General features: G+C 31.7%; 2 protein-coding genes and 1 long non-coding RNA gene across 11 annotated transcripts; 1 reads left to right on the top strand and 2 right to left on the bottom strand.

Annotated features, from left to right (window-relative positions):
* The first annotated feature begins 748 nt into the window (after positions 1-748).
* On the top strand, positions 749-5,955 carry LOC111778278 (uncharacterized). Of its 8 annotated transcripts, none has more exons than XR_002812505.2 (5): positions 749-975; positions 1,071-1,193; positions 1,282-2,109; positions 2,327-2,424; positions 5,595-5,955. It is a non-coding gene; the product is annotated as an uncharacterized LOC111778278 (long non-coding RNA). The 8 variants fall into 8 exon arrangements; XR_015413178.1 differs by lacking the exon at positions 5,595-5,955 and having other exon boundaries at positions 1,282-1,334; positions 1,435-2,109; positions 2,327-2,539; XR_002812506.2 differs by lacking the exon at positions 5,595-5,955 and having other exon boundaries at positions 1,282-1,634; positions 1,771-2,109; positions 2,327-2,539.
* A 641-nt stretch (positions 5,956-6,596) lies between these two features.
* On the bottom strand, positions 6,597-9,996 carry LOC111779337 (acyl carrier protein 1, chloroplastic). Its single transcript, XM_023659478.2, has 4 exons — positions 9,828-9,996; positions 9,269-9,379; positions 8,070-8,192; positions 6,597-6,908 (listed from the first exon to the last, which is right to left on the bottom strand). The coding sequence occupies exons 1-4, from the start codon at positions 9,891-9,893 to the stop codon at positions 6,783-6,785; spliced, it is 426 nt and encodes a 141-aa protein (XP_023515246.1). The 5' UTR covers positions 9,894-9,996; the 3' UTR covers positions 6,597-6,782.
* Positions 9,997-11,108: 1,112 nt separating this feature from the next.
* LOC111779063 (sodium/hydrogen exchanger 1) lies at positions 11,109-17,849 on the bottom strand. Of its 2 annotated transcripts, XM_087118973.1 has the most exons (16): positions 17,590-17,849; positions 16,945-17,199; positions 16,740-16,858; positions 16,252-16,349; positions 15,810-15,869; positions 15,674-15,720; positions 15,241-15,435; positions 15,111-15,157; positions 14,950-15,016; positions 14,757-14,857; positions 14,552-14,653; positions 13,749-13,887; positions 13,611-13,673; positions 12,842-12,925; positions 11,880-12,285; positions 11,109-11,747 (listed from the first exon to the last, which is right to left on the bottom strand). In XM_087118973.1, the coding sequence occupies exons 2-15, from the start codon at positions 17,128-17,130 to the stop codon at positions 11,899-11,901; spliced, it is 1,695 nt and encodes a 564-aa protein (XP_086975099.1). In that variant the 5' UTR covers positions 17,131-17,199; positions 17,590-17,849; the 3' UTR covers positions 11,109-11,747; positions 11,880-11,898. The 2 variants fall into 2 exon arrangements, with proteins under 2 accessions (XP_086975099.1, XP_086975098.1); XM_087118972.1 differs by having other exon boundaries at positions 11,109-12,285; positions 17,590-17,846.
* Positions 17,850-23,605: the final 5,756 nt, after the last annotated feature.

Here is a 23,605-nt window from a genome sequence, read left to right as displayed (position 1 = left end):
TAATAATACTCTTAAAATTTTAAGAAAAATCTTAAAAATACCAGTTCAAAAATACCCTTAACCTTAAACTATTTTAAAAACTTTGAAAAGATTTTTAAACTAAAAAAATTCAAAAATATTATTACCATTAGTTTCAAAAAAATAACATTAAGTTTGGAAATGATCTATAATACAATTTTTTTTAAAAAAAAATTTATGACTACTTTTTAAATAGTAAATGCATTTTTTATTTATTTTAAATCTAAAGATATTTTTGAAAGGGAGTATTAACTCTTTTCACCCAAACGAATGACAATTTATATTTGAGATTTTTTTTTTTTAAGATTAGGATATTATTAAAAATTTTGAATTTTTAAGGACCCAAAACTAGAAAAATAGAAAGTTTAAGGCTATTTTTATTAATTTAGTAAATTTATTATTATTATTATTTAAAATTGGATATGTATGCACTTTCTTCTATCATTTTTGCAAAATACTTCAATGGTGTTTTTACGAATCAAAATTATTAATTTTATTTTTATCAAATTTAATAAAAATTACTTATTAATTTAAGATTAAAAAAAAAAAGAAATTTAGACATTTTCAAATACACGGCCGGAAAGTATTAGACTAATATATATATATATATATATATATATAATTTCGTGGTCTAATTTCTAAAATGTTATAATTATTAATTTTTTATTTTTTATTTTTATGAAATTATAAGTATACCAATATTTTATTATGGCCAATGGCCAGCATTCTCGCGCGTTAAACTCGAATCACATCTTTTCGTTCTTCATTTCTCCCTCCCTTTCTGTTCATCCGAATAACGATTTATGAAGCTTTTCGTTCGTCGTCTTCCATCGCTTCGGTGTATCTGCACAAATCGTGGACCTCTCCATTTTGAATCTCGGAAAAGCGAACAGAAGTGGTGTGGAGTGAGTATAACATTTCTGGAAGTTCCATTGGCGGCTGAAATTTCTCGATAACGTATTTGGAGCAGTATTCTTCGTTAATCTGTAAATTTCTCTGTTGTACTCTGTTAATTGTTCCAATCATTGACAGCGATAGTTTCGATATTCCAGATTGTGCTTTTGTAGACTCTTGACAGTGGAAGGAAGAAGGCGATCGAGTAATTGGCTATTACGCGCGTCGATGTATAGAAGATGATCGAGATTCTGTATGAAGCAAACCAACAGTTTCCAGGCGTATGTAGCTGAAACTTCGAAAAAACAATCACCACTAGAGGTTGCTGCATCTATTCAATTTCTGACTAGTTGAAATTTAATTTGGCAGTATATCTAAGCTGGAGTTTTCTGCGGGAATATGTTGTGCTTAACGAATCGGCTGTATGCTCATTCGTCACTGATCGCAGTTTAGGTTCTTGATTCCTTAGATAACCAGATTGAGCTCAATTTTCTTTTACTTTTAAGAGTTTCTATTTTACAGTTTATGCTGCTGGATCATCTAAAAAGCTCATTCTCGATTGAAGTGTTTTAGAAACATCATTTTCTTCCAAGGTTTACGTCAGATTATTTCCGTTTTGTTTCCGCCAATACTGCCTAAGCTTAATCAGGGAGGAAACATCTGCTAAAACACGGTCGGTTTTGGAATACATTATTGGAGACTTTATGAACTACTAGGATTCGGTTCGTCATGTAATCTTACAAGTGACTCAGTAAAAGTTTTCTGATCTTTATTCAGCCTATCCGCTAATTTCTCTGTTGTACTTGGCTGATTTTCTGGTTATCACTAACACTACTTTTGATATGCTGTATCGAATAGTGATTTCGTACATTTTGTACCGTGGAAGAAAATAGAGGATTGAGTAACCAGCAACTCAGGGCGTTGATATATGGCAGATGATCAAGATTCTGCTCGAAGCAAGTGAGTAGAACTCACTTGCTCTGCGAAGAAGGAACTCTCAGTTTGGTCCGAGTCGTATGTATCTAAACCTCGGAAAAGTAATCTCCCAAAGAGACTGCTGCATCTAATCAATCTCTGACTAGTTGAACTTTTGGTTTTGCATTATATCTACGCTGGATTTCGAACGGGATTGAGGTTTCTGCGAGATTATCTCGTGCTTCTCAAGCTGACAGTAAGCTCATTCTTCACTGCTTGCAGGTTAGAATTTTGGATTCCTAGAATGACCAGATCGTGCTTAAAGTTCATTTACTTTTAAGATTTTCTATTTCATAATTTCTCCTGTTGGATCATCTAAGAGCTCACATTCGATTGAAGTAGGTTGCAATTATTAATTTCTTCAATTAACTTCTCAACACTCCTCAAGTTTATGAAACATAATTCCTGGTTTGAATTCCGCTAATTCTGCTTTTACCAGGGAGGAGCATCTACTCAAAATTGGTCAGTTTTGGTCCTCGTATAGCACTTCGTTGGAGGAGACTTTATGAGCTAAGAGATTCTGGCATAAGGCGTCAGGTACTTCTACAACACTGTCTTCTCATTACCGGACATAAATATTTTTGTTAAGCAGGAAAATGCGCTAGCGCTACAGAATTATTTTGATATTTGGAACAATCTAGATTTCATTATACGTTTCTATTTCGAGAATCCAACATCCATGCATACATTCTTTTTTATTTGACTCGACGGAGGTCACACGTTTTATGCTAGTTTGGTGTGAATCCATCCACACCTGTATCTATAATTAATTAATCTTAATCTTAATAATTAGATAAAAGGAACATACTTAATTAAACACTAGTTTTATGTATTATGTATCTAGAATTTAAATAATTCATTCAGTAGAGCAGACCTTTTGTCTTCTGATCTGTATATTTAATAGATGTAATGTTATAAGTGAAACTAAGACTCCATGGTTATTCACAAGTGGTTTTGCTGGTCTATCTAGAAGTAAATAAAAATATGTTGAGTCTCGACTCTATGATAAATCGAAAGAACTTTACTAAGTCTTAAGATCTAAGGAGGGCTATTGCCAAAATATATCTTAAGCAGAATCAAGTAGTTGAAAAGTCTAATGACGTTTAGAAAGATATGTACCTCTATGAGATCAAATCTCTATACCCGAAAAAATGTCAAGCTTCCATAATCCTTAAACTTGAGCTGCCTATTTTAGAAAATTTCCAATGATCAGGGCCACTCGCATCAGATCCAGTAATTAAAATATCAATAGTGTAGACTAGTTAAACTTTTTGAGAGAAAGATCCCGAACACCTTTGTGACAAAGGAATGTTAGGTTCATAAATTGTTGAAAACCAGGAACAAAAGCAGCACCAATAAAAAAAAGAGAACCATTTACGGGATACTTTTTCTTCTGGTAAGATAGTCATTCAATTATCGACCTTTGAATTAGTAATTAAGAGTCTATTGAACTCTAATGAGTCTTTCTAATGTGCCTAGACCGACAATCATATATGGATCTACGAACCATAAAAATCAATGGATTACATCATGGTCTGCCTACTGACCAATAAGAGCCATGAAAAATGGGATTAGAGGAAATGAGTTTGATTAACGTTGACTACCTCCTTAGAGTTTAATATTCTAGATGTTTCTCATAACCAAATATAATAGTCAAGTGGTTGTCCTATAAGCTCATTTGGACGGATTCCCTCATGACTAGTGGAAAACTTGGGAATAGATCCACATAATCTCCTGAAAAAAGATCACCCTTGAGGAATATATTATTTGCATCAAGTTGCTCAAAACGCCAAAAAAATCTTACAGAAATCCTAACGTTCTTGTTGAGTATATTTTAATTCTTACCGAGCTTTATAAGAACTACATAAAGCATTCCATCTGATAGCGATCTTCTTCAACTTTCTTCCCTCCATACAATGTACTTACTACAAGAAACTCTCACTGAGTTCGACAAAATTCAAATCCTAAACATATCATCCCTATGTTTGGAATTTTGCTCGGTGCCCTCTGAAAATGCAAATGCAACCCAACTTTTGTTTGGCATTTCCAATGAATCCTCACCTAACATTTTATCAGTTTCAATTTGGTAATACTTCTGTGCATCTATTTCCTTGATCTTCCCATGTCCCTTCCTTCGCTCTAAAGAAGCCCTTTCAAAACAAATGAGGTCAATTGTTTTCTTCCGGAGCAAAAAATCCCTCCACATTATCTGCTGATTCGGCTCAACAAGTTCGAGAAATGGGATTAATCATTGGAATTCGAGTAATTAGAATAGAGAGAGCGTAGTAAAATTAGGGTGATGAGTGAAATTTATAGTTTGGTAAAATTGAGTTGTGATCAATTAGGCTGGACTTTAGGATCTGAATCATCGTAAATTAAGGAGGAACCTATATCACGGGTTATAGAGGAATCGTCAGCTACCAAACAAGCTGCAGCATAAAAGTTCAATCTTTTGTCCCATCCCCAAACATTACAACCTGTATTCCCTCCACAACATCCACTTACTACCCGCCACGTGGAATTTGGCCTACCTGGCTCCTCCATTCTCCCATTTCAAAGGTCCCACGTCATAATTTCAAACAAATGTCCCCTAAAACCATCATCCTCTCCAGTCTCGGCAGATCAGTAAAGGCAAGGGTTAAACAAAATTTAAAAATCAAGACAATAAACCAAAATAAAATAATACATCCCCCCCTCCCCCCTCGATATTACAAATATATTACACTACCACGCCCTCGAGTTAGAGGAGAGAGTCCACTGATTTCATCATCATGAGAATGGCCTGCTTTTGGTATTGTTCAGCACTCATTACGGCTTTCATGGCCACACCTTTGCTTGCTTTACCATTTTTGACCTCCACCACTACAAGCTCCCCTTTCCAAGAACTCTCCCCTGAAATTGCTCCATTGCTGCCTTCGACAGGCGATCAGATTCCTTCTGCAACTGGTTCTATTCCCACCATTCCCTCAAACCCCAGCCCTCCAAATCCAGACGAGTTCGAAGCGCCTGCTCCTGATCCCTCTGCCCTTTCCCCATTCGGCCTGCCAGCTTCCTTCGCAGCGCCTAAGCCCCACCTGCCTTGCTCTTCAACTGCGCTTCTTCTTCTATCAACCTTATTAGCAGCACAACATGCCTTCTCTCTGCTCTTACATTGAGCCCAAAAAATGTCTGGAGTCCCACTTTGTACTTGATTCATAAAATCTCCCATGTTCCCCTCCCTCCTTTTTTTTTTTTTTTTTGTTAATTTCATTTTTTTTAGTACCTTTAGTTAAGCTTCTTTCAGTTGGAAAATTCAGATCATTTGTACTACAATATAACGCATAGTGTTTCAGTCTTCAATTTTAGATGGGCTGCTTGATTCCTGCAAGTATTTTTAGGTACTAAGCCCTTGCATTTTACCTGCATCATCTGCAAGGTTTGATAGAGATAGATGTCCACGTTTGAATTTCCCGTCATCTCTAATATCCTTTTCATACAAAATCTGCATTAATTCTAAAACTTAACAGGAGAAAAACAACTGTAGAAGAATCTAAGATAAATAATGGGTAAATCTCGTATCCTCAGTTCTCTTAGGTGAGTGAGCCCTAAGATTTTGTTAGTGTGAGTAGGAGGGTAATTTTGGTGGCACATGGGGGGTATGAATATATGATTCCCTTGTGCATGTGATGCAACACTAACTAACTGTGAATTTGTTTGTCGTGTCTCAGTTCAAAAATTGAGCCACATGTCTACCAATCAATATGTTTTCTGAATTGTGGCGTTTAGGTAAGCCTTCCTTGTCTGGTTTCTCTTGTCATAATCAGTCTTTTATTCATAATATACTATTATTCATTTTATTTGACACAAACACACACACAGACACACACACATTTTATGAGAAGGCATTTAGGTATTTGGGTTGAGTTTAGGTTAGGTGGGTGAAAAACAAGGGGGTAGTTAAAATGGCCACGCCATTTTTGCCTTTCACTTATTGTCAAAAACTGCAAGGGGTATTAAATAGAATAGGTTTTCTCACGTGAGAGAAGGGGACAGAGGAGAGTTAATTAATTAACATTGCGCGCCACTAAATTCAATTAAGGGTCTGTTGTTTATGATAGATTCGAATTAAAAGAAATTGGCACTGATTTTTAGTTCATCGTTTTTAAAATTTTCTATATATAAAAAAAAAAAAAGATAGTTTACAAATTTATTAAAACTTTTTTCTTTTTGTGTTTAATAAATCTATATAGTTTTTAAGTAAAAAAAATTATTAAACACAAAATTCAATTAAATACAAATAAATTGTTTTAAAATTTTAGGGTTGGATTAAATTTAGAGTTAACCTCTTTTTGATTAATTATTTCGTTTAGAAATTTAAAATTAAAATTTTAGGATTGATTAATTATTTCGTTTAGAAATTTAAAATTAAAATTTTAGGATTGGATTAGATTGTTACTTCAAATAGTTTGTTAAACTTCAGTTTGAATTTAAGCTTTCTTTTGATTCGTTAGGGTTCCAGTTTGCTTATGGGTTTTATTCTTTTAGAAATTTACAGAAGGGAAAAAAATTAATTTCAAAAGCAAAATATAGATTTTAAAATATTAACCTTTTAAGATGTCATAATCCTCCTACATAGATTTTAATTAAAGAAAGTAAAATATCACCAAACCTTATTAAATTTATAAGAAAACATTAACACAACAATTATAAGAAAACAGTATGACTAGAGATGAGAGAAGTAGAAGTGATTCAAAATTCTCAAGAAGGGTTCCAGTTTTAAGAGTAAATGTGGCGAAGCATCATAATCACTCTAGAAGAATATAAAAAGTTATAAAAACTAGCAAACAAACAAAATCCAAATGGATTTTAAATTAAAAACCCAATAATAAGCAGCAGCGGGCTTTTTATAATAGTAATTATTTAGGCTTGGAAATGAGAGTCTCGATGAGATCTGCAGCCTCTTGGACGGTGGTGATGGTTTGGGCGCTCTCTTCTTCCACGCTGATGTCAAATTCCTCTTCCAGTCCCATCACAATCTCAACCTACATCATCCACCATCCCAATTCAATTTTAATCCTTCCTCCCCTTTTTGCTCATAAAATAAAATAAAACGGGAAAGAAAAAACAATGATACTTAAATGCTTATTCAGTTTTTAGATATAACACGTAATTCGACCTACCTATAATTAATTACAGGCATACATAATAAAATGACTTTTTGAGAGCTTAACCATTTTTAACACTAGAAAAAAAAGTCATTCCAAACAACTGACTCATAATATAGACGGCGTTAAAAAGTTATAAGAAAAAAAATCTAAACTAATTTTGTAAAACTGTTGTTTTCTCTGTAATTATCAAACGGTTCGGAAGAGTATTTATTTAACACTTAAGTTTTCTTTTACGTAAATATATGTTTTAAAAAAAACACAACACATTTTATGTGATGTTTTATAACATTAAAAATAAAAATAAATAAATAAAACTGACAGAAGGGGACCACAATAATTAAGTGTTCTTGTATATTTATATAAACTATGAAAAAGCTGATCCTGCTTTCTGCTATTTTTTATGAATTTTTAAAATAAAATTTGTAATAGGGTTAAACCATTTTTTGTTTTTTATTTTCGATAATTATGACCCCCTATTAGATAACTATTTCAGTTTCAAGTTTTTTTTGGATTTTTCTGTTCTGTCTTTTAAAAGCAAACACCATAAAAGTTTGATAGCTGCTTTTCTTTTCAAATCTTTTAGAGAATTGTGGAGACATAAAATTAAAAAAGTGGGGAAAGAAAAATAGGTAGAGAGATAATATTAGTTAAACGTCATAAATATTAGTCAGAGAAAAAAAAAATTAGAGAGCAAAAGGTTGAATAAAAAGACCTATGAGGTTCGAACACTCGCACGTAAAAGAAATTATTTAGAGAAAAATTCAAAAAAATCAAAAAGTATAAAAAGAGGAGAAATTTGGGGTAAAAAAAAAAGTAAAATTGCGGAAAACTGAATTTTTTTCTTTTGTTCTATTTTAAAATAAAACTATTTTTGAAAACTGAAAGAAATCTTCAATCCATCTTATATTTAAAAAATGATAAAACACAGAAAACGAAAAATCAGCACCCAAATGAAGAAATTAGGAAACAATTTAACCTGACAAGCCGGACGCTACTACTTATGGATGATTAATTTAACAAAAGAATATATTATACCGTGTCGAGAGAATCAGCTCCAAGCTCAGAAAACTTTGATTCGCCATTGACCTTAGAATCTTCAGAAAGCGCAAGCTGTTTCCTCACGATTCCAGCCACCTTCTCTACGGTCTCTGGCTTAGCCTGTTCAAGACAAGTGTTTCACAAGTTATGTAACTGCTAACATTACTACATTGATGCAATAAAAGAAACAAGGCATCCTCCATTGGAATACAATGTATGTTGTTGAACATACAAACAAACAACAAAACCATACCAACCATCCAAACTCTCGAAGCTCGACGTATCAGCTAGAGAGAGGTTTCCACACCCTTATAAGGAATGTTTCGTTCCCCCTCTCCAACCGCAGTCAGCCTCACGATTTTAAGACGTGTCAGATAGGGAGAGGTTTCCACACCCTTATAAGGAATGCAACCGATGTGGGATCTCACAAAAGACCATTCATTTTCATCGAGTGGATGTGGATTCCTCTCGTTTTAAATATGAGGAATCGAAGCAAATGTGATGATGAAAAGCAAAATCGTTTAAATCGTCACTCAACCCAAGACCTTAAGCATATGGATTACCAATAATTATATCAATACTTCCAAGACTCCCGGGCTTGGAAATTAGTCCAAGGCCCTAAGAAGAGGAAATCAATATCAATTGAGATATTGGAATCGACATTCTCTACAGCATGGTATGCCTTCTCTGATACCATGTTAAACCATCACTCGTCACTCAGCAACCAGAAACTTGCGCGATAACTTTAATTGTATCAATCAATACTTAAACAGCAGCCAGCTATTTAAATGCAGACTTTCTCTAGCACTTTTCATCTATCTATATCTTTTATTTTCTTTTTAATGAATTTGAAGTCTTATCTTCATTATCTCCCACTACCATAACCACCAAGAACAGAATAGAATACTAAAAAAATCAGAGGCAACAAACAGAACCATAATTTCATGTTATATGTGATTTAACTGAGTTCATTTGTTACTATTCAATTAATTGAAACAGTTTCAGAGAGAACAATATAAGACGATAAAAATAGTTTCGAAACAATATGTACCAATGACATGCAGGAAAAACTTACAAGAACAGCGGTATTATCGATTAGAAGCCAGTAACAAATATGCATGAAGCTCTCAGTATCATAAAACAGAGGATGGAAAACTTTAATTAAACCACGAAAAGTATAGTAAGAGAACACTTACCGCACAGCAAACTTGAAGGCTTCTCTGCCTGTAGCTCCTTCTCAAGGGAAAACTCGCCCTGCTTGAAGGCGCTGAAACTAATTTCACACCTGAGATCCTGCCGCTAGACACCTGCAGGAAGATTCCAGCATAAAAATACAGACGACATAACACAAACAAAATATGTTTCTAAGATCAAATCCGACGATAAAACTCATGAACGCTGAATAAAAGTAAACAGATCTATCACCGTCCATGCTCAAAATTCCAGAATCGTATTCAATCGAGTAAAATCCTCAAGAATCTTAAAATGAACACGTTCAATTTTAACTAAAACCTCAAAAAACAAACAAAGATCAACAAAAACCCTCTGCAACTTTAATCACGGGGAATGAACACATACATTTCCTCAACCTTTTACAAGAAACCAAATCGGATCCGGAAAAACACTTTGCAAAAGTACAGAAAAGCGAATCTATAGATTCATATAACCAAATTTACAAAGTTTCGAGCAAAAGTAGCTTGAATTTACAACAGATAAACCTAAAAATGAAGTAAAAAGAAGAGAAAAACGATTTACCTGGCTGTGCTTCAGAGAGGTGGAGAGAGAAGGCATGGTGACGGAAGATCCGGCAATGGAGAACATCTTGGTTTATGAGAGAGCTAACAAAGAGATCTAAGGTTTAAGATAAAGAGTGAAGAACGGAAATGAGGGCGAAGAACACAAAGACTGTGAGACCCTCAATAAGCGAATAAAAGGCTTTTATAGCTGTTTGTTTACAACTTCGTGTGTATCGAAGTGTGTTTGGACACACAGATTCACTTCTCCGCTTTCAGTATAATTCCACTTCTCTTGTTTGGTTACGCGTATAGTTGAGAATTCAGAAAACCCTTGTGTTTGGAAGCCGTTTTTTCTTTAATTTTTTGCTAAATTATTAAATTAATCCTCAACTTTTTCTTCGCTTAAAATTATATATATATATATTTTAAATATTACTCCAATTTTTTATAAATCATTCTTATAATTTAATAAATTATAAGAATATTACATATTTTAGAAGAAGATTTTATGAAGGAGAAAGAAGTAATTTTAACATTTAAAATTATAACAATGGATATTTAACCATTAATAAATACACAAAATAAATGAGAAATTTACTAATTTAACTTTCATTTGAAAGGAACTATATTTGAAATTAAAAAAAAAAAATGTTTTTAATTAAAATTGATAATTGCCCGGGACTTGTGTGGAATATTATAAACATGATTTATTTTTAATACCCATGAGAGGGTACACTTTAATAAAGGTATTCCTCGAGACCGACTATGAAATGACAATATAGAGTGGGGCAAATGGGTAAAATTGTCAATTTAGATCACAACGTATACCAGAAACATACTTTCTCTAAATAAATATATTATGTTTTATTTTAAAAATTAAAATAACAAAATATCAATAGTTATCTAACAAGACAGGAGCAAATTCATTGGCTGATTATTTTTTCTATATAATTTAATAAGTTTACTCTCACTTAATATTAAGAAATGATTTTTATCCATCACTAAATACAGCTCAACAAAAGTTGTTTCAGAAGCTGTTTAATAATTTTTCTTAATTTCTTTCCTGAAATTATTTTTTTTTTTTAAAACAAAGAAACGGAAAGTATGGAGAAGTTTTTGTGTGGACATTTAAAGCATGTTTCTAAAAAATTAAAGATAAATAAATAAATAAATAAATAAATAATTTTGTCTAAATTTTAATAAATACAAATTAAAAGTTGCGGGGATCGGGGGAGGATTAAATAATGCTCAACTCAATTTATTTAATTAAATAATTTTAGATTTGGATAAAAGAGGGTGTTTTATTTATTTATTTATTTATTTCCCTGAAATTTAAGTTACAAAGTATATAATAAGGGTAGTTTGGTTGGTTAACTAGAAAGATAGTAGCTTGAAGGAACATGTATTATAATATAAAAAAGGGACCTCATACTTTACCCCAACAAATTAAATTAGATGACCTAATTATCTGAAATGAGAAATTGGGTTACTAATTCTTCCAAAAACCAATAAAAAAAATTAAATAACCTAACACTATAATTAGCCGAGTGACTTTATCACTGTCACTGTCTCTATTATAAAGTTAGACATAAAACAAGCCTACAATTTATGAGTTTAAGAAATTTATAAATACCACCATGAAAGTTTGTAGGGTAAAGTTGTAATTTAACCAAAAAAAAAACAAAAATAATAGCATAAACAGAAGCTCATATTAGATTGAAATCAGCAAAATTTTACAGAAACTAATCTCCCAAAAAAAAACACTTACAAAATTCACAAAAGCCCACCAAAACTCCCACCCAAAAAAAGGGGAAAAAAAAAATAATAATAATAATAATAAAAATAAAAATAAAAAACTCACATCCTTGTTAAGCTATACACAACAACCAAACTTTTTTTTTTTTTTTTTTTCCCTTTATCATCTCTCTTTCAAACCAACCTGAATTCAACCACAAAAAGCAAAATCCCTCAAACCCCAAGCCAAAACACAGAAGTGTGGAAAGAAATGAAAAAGTAAAAAGGAAAAAAAAAGAAAGAATGATCAATGTTGTAATAGTAATTAAGTTGTTACCTTTGTTTCTTCTTCTATTTTACCATCGAGTCTGTATAAGAATGGTTTTGTTGTCATCAACGGCGGCTTCAAGTGGTCCTTCAGTTTGCCATTGTTGGTTGGGGTCTTCGGTCGGGGAGCCAGGGACGAAGGGCACAAAGCCCCTCCCTCCAAAAACAGGACGCATGAAGGCGTCGTCGAATCTCCGCCAATAATGGTGAACCGTATGGGCCGGGATTCGGAGGAACAGCCCCAGAGGGGAATGGGAATGGGATTGGGATTGGGAATGGCTGTTTGGGTCGTCGTTGGTGAGGAGTGGGACTGTGAAGGATTTTGGGGATGAGGGTTCCGAAGACAGCATGCTCATTGTGTATTTTGGTTGGGGTAGCAGAATCCCTATCAGGGGTTTTGTCATCATTCCAAAAAACTGGAACAAAACAAAAAAAACAAAAAAACAAAAAATTATAGTTGAAAATGTTAAAAGTATAATACATCATATCTGTACATAAATAAGATTCATTAGTTTGTACATAAATAATTTATTTAGTGATTCATTAGTTTGTACATAAATAATTTAGTGATTCATTAGTTTGTTACCAAATTTATGATTTACAATATAATTTTTATTATACACATCTCTAAATAGATGAGGTTCTGACCTATAGGTTACTGTGCCATTCAAAACAAAGGTTTATTCTTTAAATTTCTACCCTATCTTTTTCCTCCGTCATTCAACCTAACACCAAATACTCGTCAGTTCTATCAAAATTAAAATATTTTCATATATTAGTGAATCTTTATCCACTCTTATTTAAAGAGAAAAGAAAGTATTAATTTAATTTTTTTTTTTTGTATCAATAAAAACTGAAATCTCATGCATATCAAAATTAGAGTATCTATATAAAGTTTCAAACTCTATATTTAGATATAAAATTTGATTATAATATTTAGAGATAAAGAGAGTTAGATGATGGGTGACTCACCACTGTGCTGGAAAGAACAACTGTGATGGTACTGGTGATCATGATTGCATTGCCTGGTAAATGGGTGTGGCCTGACCTGGTGAACTGCATATAAACCGTGTACAATGACTTAAACACCCTTGCATATTGCCCCACTTCATTATTGTTCACCCAAGCAAAAGGAAATAAACACAATAATTTTGTTTAGAAGTCCATAAAAAGGAAAAAAAACATTAACAAATTTCTTTAAAAGGAAGGAATAAGAGTTGAAAATTATAGTTCAAAAGGTACGTTACGCCAGGTCACAACCATATCAAAATTACAAATGACAAATGGTTTTTTCTTTCTCATATCAAATTAGTGATGGAAACACCTAAATGTTGTAACAAATTACCTAAATTAGGTTGGCATGATCCTAGCACCCACATCATTTAATATTATTAATTAAAAATAATTATCACCCACATCATTTAATATTATTAATTAAAAATAATAGGATAATTTAAAAATAAAAGTATACTATGGATAGGTAATCTGAAAGCAGAATTTTGAAAAAAAAAAAAAAAAAAAAAAAAAAAGAGTTGAATTTCAAATTTTCATATATGTGTTTGGTAGCAAAATTTTAACTACCAAGATAGTTATTTTTAACACAAATTTATGGATTAAAAGAGATATTTTGAAATTTCATAGACCAAACGACCAAAATAAAACTGAAAAAATGAGTATTTGTAAAAATTTATGAAACTAAAATCAAACGAAAATTTCAATTTTGGTAGGTCCTTCGGCAAACCTGATTATATGCAAGTGCCATTGAAACGGCACCACGCATGAGACCAGCCCACCAAATAGTGACCTGTCAAAAGAAAAATAAGTTGGCTCAGTAATGAGCAAGACAGATAAAACACACAGGCCGACAAAAATGGCTTACTTGTTGTTCCAAGTTGAGTTTTTCATGCGAGGACTTCTTGGTCAGATTGGACAAGGAGGATAATGGAAAAACGAAGGCTGCTCTTCCAACCAGAACCAGTCCCAACAGTATTGAGCTCACCCCAATTGATTTCCCCGGACTAATAGGAATAAAAGAAAAGGGAAGGAATGGAGTTTAATATAACAAAAGACTGAAGTCATGTTAAAAAAACAAAACAAAAAGTTGCAGATAATGTCTCCAAGCTTGACCCTTCCCACGCAGGAGATTGGCTGGGAAAAGAACCAAAAAAACAATAATAGGATTCTCGACACAGACAACCTATTTCAAAACTGGGATGAAAGATTTAAGTTTTATATAGTCTTTCAAACGTCTAATGCACTCACACCATCCGATTCATATTCGAAACTTCTTCCTTGGATTTTGACAAATAATAAAGAAAAAAATCTTTGCATTTAAAAAGCGTCGAATGCTCCAGCCCCTTTCCTCTTTAGGGCTTCTACTGTTGTCCGGTTTAGGAAACAGCTAGAGTAGTGTTTTAAGCTTAGTTTTCAAAACAAAAAAATAAAAAATGTAATGATTTAACAAACAATACAAGTTACAAATTTAGTTTTATTTAAGTCGACTCCTAATTTTAGTCCATATCAATATGAACCAAACATGATGCGACATATTTATTGGACTAACATTGGCTAACTTAGAACAACATAAATCACACGTCAAAGTTGCATGCAATGGGAACATTTTAAATTTTAAGCTTGGTCAGTGGGCTAATTTATTATTAGCCGATATGAAATTATGAGTACCTGTGGCTAACAAATCTCCACTTCTCGATATCAAGAGCATCCATGCCAACGTAAAGAAAGATAAAGATCTCAGCAACAAAAGAAAGAGTGGCGAAAGCATGCCTGCAGTAATGTGCAACAAGAATTGAAACGTCAGAGCTGCGTAAATTAAACACGACAAAACTGCCAAAAAAATGAATGAATGAATGAAATCTTGTTGACTTACTTTGTAGTAACTCTGGAACTTTCAGTTACGTTATGCCATGTATAGTGAGACATAACAATACCGCAAAAGAATACGGTGAGAATTGCACTTAAATAGAAGAGCTGCAATAAAAATCTACTTAATTCAACTACCATAGAGAGGAAAATAAAATCAAAGAAAGAAAAAAAATATGACAGAAGTTGAAGCGACTTACTTCAGCTAGCATATAAGAAAAGTACGCCATGAGTATCATAAGAGCAACTTCACGATCAGTAGAATGCCTGAATAAGAGAAATATATATATAAATCATAGCATCACAAAAAAGTTAGAAAAAAAACTTAAAATAATAGACCAAATGGAAGAGATCAACCAACCTGCCAAAGTAGAGCTTCTTAATTATGTATGCACTAAGGAGGCCAACCTGCAGATTATTAGGATTATGTTCTGATTTTAAGGACAACTACAAAGAGAATTGATAAAATCAATAGAGTTGGAGAGACTTACTAAAATTCCCAGCACGGTACTTGCAATGAACAGATACAAAAAGTTCCCAATGAATTGCAGAATGATGCTTGAATTCATGTGAGACAGATCAAAGTTCTGGATTGCATTGAATAGCACAACAGAAGTGGCATCATTTACAACACCCTCCCCAAAAACCAGGCTATACAGGAGAGGGGTCTCATCCTGATTAAGAACCTGCAGCAACAAACAGAAAATGAAAAAACTTAATGAGTGAAATCCAATACTTCGTATATCAGAAAAAAGAAAAATCTGTATGGTTCAAGATTGATCTTTAATAATGAATTAGATCGGACTAATATCAATTCATTTTCTGTTCATTCTACGACAAAAGTTCCACCTAGATACCTATTTGTAGGTTGTTAAGATGAAGGAAAAAAAAAAAAAAAAAGAATCCAACTGAAGAGTTTCTAACCTGTAAGGTACAAACAGAGTCTGTTGCAGAAAAAATAGCTCCAATAGCTGACCAAACGGGCGAAAATCGGACAAATAAATTAATATTAGCATTGTAGAACTAAATTTACACAAAAGTAAAACTACTTTGAGCATACCAAGATAATCTCCAAGATCAAGAGAACCAATATTCATTTTCTGGAAGAAGTGCAAAGCGCCTGATCAGTAGAGGAAAGGAAACAATCATTAGTATTTGAGGCCATTATGCGACATAGGCAGACCAAAAACTAGAAGAACCCTAAATTTTTTTTTCAAGGCTCAGACATTGGAGACATCAAGGATTTTGCTCAGTAAGCCCACTCGAAGTTTCAAACACACTACTTCTGGATAGGCATTACTCAGAGATAGTGGACCTTAGATAACAGAGCAAACCCCTTAAGTTTACTCGAATTTAACACCTTATGTTTATTTAGTTTCTTGATTAACGTTTTCCTTTCCTCAAGTGCATCTTCTAAGCATACTTCGCATATTACTACAATTAAACCTTTAAACACATGTAAGGTTTAAGAAAATAAAACTATATACAGGTATAGATTGTACCTAATGATATAATACAGAAGGATATGAGAGTGCCAAAAGCACCAAAAAGCACTATGGTCATGATGTTGCGGAAAAACTGCTTCTTCTTGACCTGGAAACTGAGGAAAAGAAAAGCTTGTCATGTTTGCTTAGTTAAGAGAGGGCAATATGATGATCACTAAAATTGTTGTTCAAAAATATCAGATTGCTTAGATTATGAGTTTGTTTAAAACGCTTCCTTAAATGTTCTATGACATGAGCAAACCAACTTAATCATGCACTTGATAACTTCAACAAACAAACGACATGATTAAAAAGTTTGCTTCTCTAACCCCTAATTCACGAACACAATAATACTGAAGACCTAAGCCACAGCTAATGAACTCACAGAAGAACCATGAAAGCGAAAATGAGAGTTCAATTCAAAACATCATGAAGATGATGACAGTACAACATATGATTAAATCATAAAACCGAACCATTTGGAGGAAAGTGAACTCCGTACTCACCCGGCATTGAAAATGATAGGCGGAAGGAGATAGATAAAGAAAAGCTCTTCATTGAACAAAAATAAATGCGAACTTTTCCCTCTAGTTGTTAGCAATATGATGATGCCGGTACACAACCCCTGCCACAATTTCAACACCTTTAAATTATCGATTTCATTTCACATGAATACTTAGTTAATGAAGAATCGGAACATTATAAGCTCACAATGACAAGGGCTGTAATGGACTCGTTGATCCATCGGTTTTCCTCTAACAAATGACCAACGACAATGCAACCACAAAGAAGAGCTACAAATAAGTTTAAAGAAACCACCGAAGTATGATCCGCGACTAACTCCATCCCAAAATTTATTATCGACGAGCCTGATTCGACAATCATTTCAGACGCCATAGCAAGTCGAAATCCTGCTTATCAAGTTCACTTCAGTTTCAAACTCGCATTTGATGCTTCGAGCATAAGCTGCAAAATGAAGCACAACATTAATTTCGAAGTCTTAGTCTCAGAAATCTGGATTTTATAACTCGGATCCACTGTTTCCGCTGCTTAAGGAAGAGAATGATTTTGAAAAAACGAGTCTAACTGTTTTCGTTGCTTCCGGAGATCAGAAGAAAAACCAGAGATCGTAATAATAAAGACACCTAACGAATAGCAATCAGAATCTAACCTAAGTTCCGTTTTCTTTTCAATCAGCTTTCCCGTCAAAAAAACAGAGCAATGACCAATACAGTTAAACAGTTCAAAATTTCAAACTACGTAAAGCAAAAAAAAAATGCCGAAACAGTAGCAAGTTCAAAGAACAACAGTAATAGAAATTGAAAACTAATTCATCCAGTGAAAAACCTTACTCACCAAGAACTCGAGCATTCAGATGAACAGAAACTTAATCGCAAAAACCGATTCAATTCTGCAGCCGATTTCCGAACTTCAAACAAGAAATCGCATTGATTCAACCAAATCGACGAGAAAAAAAAACCGAAAACGTGAATTCTGGAGGCGATAATTGGAAGGAAAATGGAGCAAAGACTGTTGGTCCGTTTGGTTTTTACGTTTTGGAATTTGGCGAAACAAAAGCGAGGGAATGAGAATGAGGAAGGGCAGTGAATGGAAGGCATTTATATACGGCTGAGTGTAGAGCAAACTTTGAACATCGGAGGAATCTTAACCATCCGTTAGGGAATGGCTATGATCGAGATGAAATTAAGGGCTGAGATTATCTAGTACCATGGCTCTGTTTGTATTCTACAGCTTGGAGAAGGATGGCATTCTTTGGAAGGAAAAGAGAGGGAGAGAATGTGGGAAACAGAGTGGGACCCACGTGTATCATTTTGTCGTATATAGAATCTTCCCTTCCCCCCACAAATGGAAATTCCTCTCTTTTTTTTTTTTCTTTTTTTTTTCTTTTTTGTTCTTTGTTTATTTTTTAATGAAATAAAATATGCACAAATACAGTTCAAATCTTCAATTAAATATTCGAGAAAGTGAAAAAACCCTATTTAATAATAAAATATTTTAAGTTTCATTTTTTTTTTTTTAATAATCTCTTTCTCAACTCCGAGCAATCTTATATTCGAGAAAGGGAAAAAACGCTATATAATAATAAAAAATAAAAAAAATCCGTGGACATAATTTTCACTTTTAGAAACAACGAGTACAAAACGTGCCCATGTCGTAGGAGATACACGGAAATGTCGATAAAGCAAAAATAATATACCTAAAAATAGTCTTCACTCGTACAAGCTACCAGTAGGTACAGTGGTTGCGGTCTCAAAATTTAGTGCCACTTATTGTTAGTTTGAATTAATCAAAATATTCATAATCAGTTAATATTCAGAGAATATATTACTTATACAATATATCTTAGAATCATAATTCATTTATGATTTGATTTGTAATATATTTTATTTTATTCTCAAGATTTAGTTAGTTTATATTCTACCGTATCTTATATCCTATTTAAATGTTGAGAATATCAATAAGATTAATTTTGGATCTCAATTCTATTTCTCATTTTTTACGTTGAGTAATAATATTTTCATATCTATTTACAATTTTGAATGGTAGATATCATATCTATTTACACTTTTGAGTAGTAGATATTGTGTCAGTTGGTATCAGAGCCGTATTCTTGTAACAGCAAGATCTCACATTGATTTGAGAGAGGAACGGAACATTTCTTATAAGAGTGTGAAATCTTTTTCTACTAGACGCGTTTTAAAATTGTGAGGCTGACAAACGATACGTAATGGATCAAAACAAATAATATCTACAAACGATAGGCTTAGTAGTGAGCTTAAGCATGTATTTAGATCGAGTAGTTTTAGCTAACAATCTAAACGGTTGATTTAAGAAGCTAAGTCGAAGTTAAAATTTAAAGGCGTAGATTTGATTGAATGGGCGGGGTGGATCTGAGCGAGCCCTGAGCCCTCGTGGTTCCAGTTGTTTAATCCTGCATTCATTAGGTTCCCCACTTTAAAATCTGGTCGGAGTGAAAAACTGTACGGATTATTTCTTATATGAATAAATGCCCTGTTCTCAGCCTGACCCTCCTCCAATACAATGCGTAAGAAAAAGCTTTTTTTTTTATTATTATTATTATTATTTTTTAATTTGAATAATATTTAATGGGGTTTTTTTAAATATATAAAATAAATGGTCAAATTAAAAAAGTAAGAAGATTTCGAGTAAATAATAGCAAATCAATAATCTTTTCAATTAAATAATAATAAATAACAGCTAATCGATAACCACGAATAACCAAGCAATTCCTTGGGGGTAATCATGGCAATTACACATATTTAAGTTTAATTTAATTATTAAATTGTCCATTTTTTTTTGTAATTAAATAAATTTTATTAAACAATTAGTCATTTATTTAAATTCTTTAAAAAAAAATATTGAATTTTGTTTATTTATTTTTATATATTTAATATATTTTAAAAATCTTTAATTTTTTTTAAAATTAAATAATTAAAAAATATAATATATATATATATTAACAATAAGATTATTCGATTCAATTTTAACTAATTTTTGGGGAATTCATCTCACTTCAATTCAACTTATAAAATTTTTATTTATTTGAATGTAACTCAACTCGGGATTGAGTTGAATTAATGGAATTTTTTTAACACCCTTGTTGAGAAAACGCTTGAGTGCTGAAGTGTGTTAGATAAACATCACATCGATGTTTAAACATTGTTTAGCGTAGGATATGAGACGAAAATCTAGGTGGACCCAACGATACGCTTACATGGATTTTTTTTTCTAGTAGCATGCATCAAAAATCTCGATCGTGCTTAAGAATATGCGTGTTTATTGTCTTTGTCTAATTGATTGGTAGCCCACGAGCTTATTTGTGGTTCGATGTGTATCGACTTTGTTAAAAGTACGAGCAACATATATCGATATGTCAAAGTATTTGAATACAAAAAATAAAACTTACCTTTAATTTATTCCCTAATAAGTTATTAATTGGCTGTCGTGTATGTGTAGCATAAAATAAAACAGCTTGTGGGCAAATCGGCGATTCAAAGCCAAGCTCGACGTCCAGGCCAGCATGCTCTGATTTTCTGACTCGGCTACACCCGACAAAAGCCTGTACAAATCGCGATTATTTAACCTAATAATTCCGACTGATCGCGACAATTAAGCGGCAATTTTAGTCGCACGAGTCAATCTTATGCGCCCCCTTTAATCACTCTGTTTTCTGTTTTATTACTTAATTTTTTAAAGTCGGATATGCTGCGGTCGTGCGCATTTTGATAGACTTGTAACTCCGTTTATCTAGTGCCACGTGGAGATGGATCCTGTGTGATCTTTTGTAAAGTTGCCACGTTGCAAGGGGTGGTGGTGGTGGGCCAGGGTTTGTTTCCTTGGTCGTTCTTCTTCGCCAGCCGCTCGCGTGGGTTCGTTAGTATGATCTTGCCCACCAAGGCTTTCCCAAATTTTTAATATTCGATTTTCTATTTATTAAAAAAAAAAAAAAAAAAAAAAAGAACCCACAGACGTTGAAGAGCGTGGGACCCAAAGTGAGCTTCCTTCATGTTTTGGTTCGTTATTATTATTATCAATATAAATATGTTCAGTTAGAATTGGAAATTTGATGCTTAAAATTAAAATAAAAAAAAAAAAATAGTTGTATGATTTTAAAGATTAAAATTTATTTTACGATACATGTAACGTCGGATTAGAATTGTAGTTATATTGTCGGGTTATTATTTTTTTAATTATTTTAAAAAAAATTATTTATCCATCGTACATGTAACTAAAATCTCATAAAATTTAAATATCAAAACATTTACGAGTCACAATGCATCCATCATAAACATTAAACATCCTTAATCTTTTAAAAAGTTATAAAATACATGATATATAAACTGTCCACTTATATAAAAATAGATATGTCACGTTACACATGATTTTATAAATGGCATAATAAAAAAAATGCAACTCTGTTATTATATTATTTAGTTAATTAATTTATGTAAAAAAAAAATTGAAAATTGATTTTATTTAGGCTTTAAAAAAGGTGTTGAAATATTAAATTGTGAATGGAGTTGGTGGAATTGTGTGTGGGCCCTCTGCCAATCAAATTGTTTACAACTTTGGTGAAGTTGCATCCAAGCTTTATGCAACTGAAATGGCGCAAGTGGCGGCACATCCAACTGCACAATGCTGTCTATTTTAATTAGTTTTCTTTTTTTAATTTTATATTATTGGGTAGAATTACAAATTTAGCCTTGCTGTTTAATGTATTTATAAAATTTAATATTATTTAATAAGTTATTGACATATTTTGTATTTTTTACAAAAATTAAAATTTAATATTATATCTAATAAAACTTTAAATTTACACATTTGGTCCGTGATTTTAAATAATATATATATTTTTTTTTAACGAATCTCCAAATATTATAATTATAAATATAGTTTTTAAATAATTTTAAAAAATTATATTCATTAATAACTGAAATATTAAATATTCATAAATCACAGCACATCTCTAGACAATAGTTACAAATAGTCAAATGTTTTTAATTTTTATAATAATCTTAAGAGTATGATAAGGTTGGATTGTATCCATATTTACAGGTTAGTTGAGTTGACTTAAAAAAAAGTCAACTGTGAACTAACCTGAATTTTTTTCGATATTAAAAAAGATTCAACTCAGCCCAAATCTAATAGAAATTTAGCCGAACCCAAAATGTTATTTTTAAGTCACAATCAAATAGGTTATTCCAATAAACTTATAGTTTAATATTAGTTTTATATTATTTATAAAATATTGTAATCAGTAGGACTACTTTTAAAAAAATATTTTAAATAAAGAAAGTGTATGAATATATATTTTTAAATAATTTAACGAAATACTTATTTCATTCTTTTTTCTTTTAACTTTAATTATCCCACGGTAAATTGATAAAAGTAAAATTGGAAATTTGTCAAGTCTTGCAAATTTCTAAAATAATAAATTAATTTAATAAAATGCATATATAAATAACCGTGACATTTTTTATTTGCGTGAGAGGATAGGATAGGAACCTAAACCATTTCCGTTAATATATATATAAAAATTTAATGGCGCGAGCATCCAATTCTCGCCTCACCCGATTTACAAGGAGGGAACCGGTAATGAAAACGACGACGTTCTTATCCGTCGAATCTTTCCTCAAGGACAAAGGTAGGATGAGAAAATGGGGTCCACGTCCATTCCAGGCCAGTTATATAATTAATTTAACACGAGGGCTTTGTAAAATAATTATTTATTTAATTAAGAAAAAATATGTGTAACTGCTTAAAATATATCATGTAATTAAAAGTTTAAATTTATTATTTTTAATGTTTATCTCTTAACTTATATTAAATTAATCTCATTACAAAAATGGAGTGAAAATGGTCAAATTTCATAAAATGTATTACGATATTTTAACATGGTCCTAATTTATTTATTTTAATATTTAAAAATTTGAATAATATTCTAAAAAAAAATAATTTTTATCCATAATTTTGGATGAAAATCATTAGTATTTTATTTCAAACATGTCCTTGAACTTTTAATAGCGTAAAATACACTCGAACTTTAAATGTTTTATTAATACTCTTTAGCTTTAGTAATTCGTTTTAAAAAAAAGTACATATGAAATCTTAGAATAACATTACTCCAAATCTTACTTTTCTTATAATTAATTAAATAAAATTCAATCGGCTCGATTATTTATTCACATAAACAGAGTCAATTAAAATCGGCCACAGACGAATAAGTAAACAAAGGTTTAAAATGTAGTTTAAATTTTAATTAATATATGGGTTATTTGAACCTACGATAACAAGTTTTAATTTTCTTTTTTTATTTTGAATTAAAATAAACATTTCTTCAATTTGAAAATAATTATTGTTTTAAGTCGTAAATTGAAAACTTTATTTTTTAAAAATAAAACATTAAATTCACGAGTTGAATAATTAAAAGAAAGACAACAATGATCGTGAGCCAAGTCATTCATTATTTATTTTATTTAATTTTTATAATTGTAATTGGTAACCTATTTTTTTAATTTAAATTCAAACCTCCCAACAAACTCAACAAACTCAAGCAGAAGTCAATCCGTTAGTATTATCATTATCATTATTATTATTATATACTGATTAATAAGTTCAATCATATTAAAAAAAAATTACTGATTTAAATTAAACACATTATTTACTATGTTTAATAAGCCAACGGGTTATCGAATGTCATTTAATTGTTTAACACACCTTGGATAATTATTTGATTTTTATAATTTTTTTAAAAATAATAAATAAATAAAAAACACACCAATAAAAGACTAAATAGATAAAAATTTGAAAATCTAATTTAATAAATAAA

The sequence above is a fragment of the Cucurbita pepo genome, chromosome 17 (assembly GCF_057944985.1).
Source record: "Cucurbita pepo subsp. pepo isolate OVF chromosome 17, ASM5794498v1, whole genome shotgun sequence".
Taxonomy (NCBI): Eukaryota; Viridiplantae; Streptophyta; class Magnoliopsida; order Cucurbitales; family Cucurbitaceae; genus Cucurbita; species Cucurbita pepo.
Note: the sequence above shows the minus strand (reverse complement) of the source record. Positions and strands in the feature narration are given on the sequence as shown.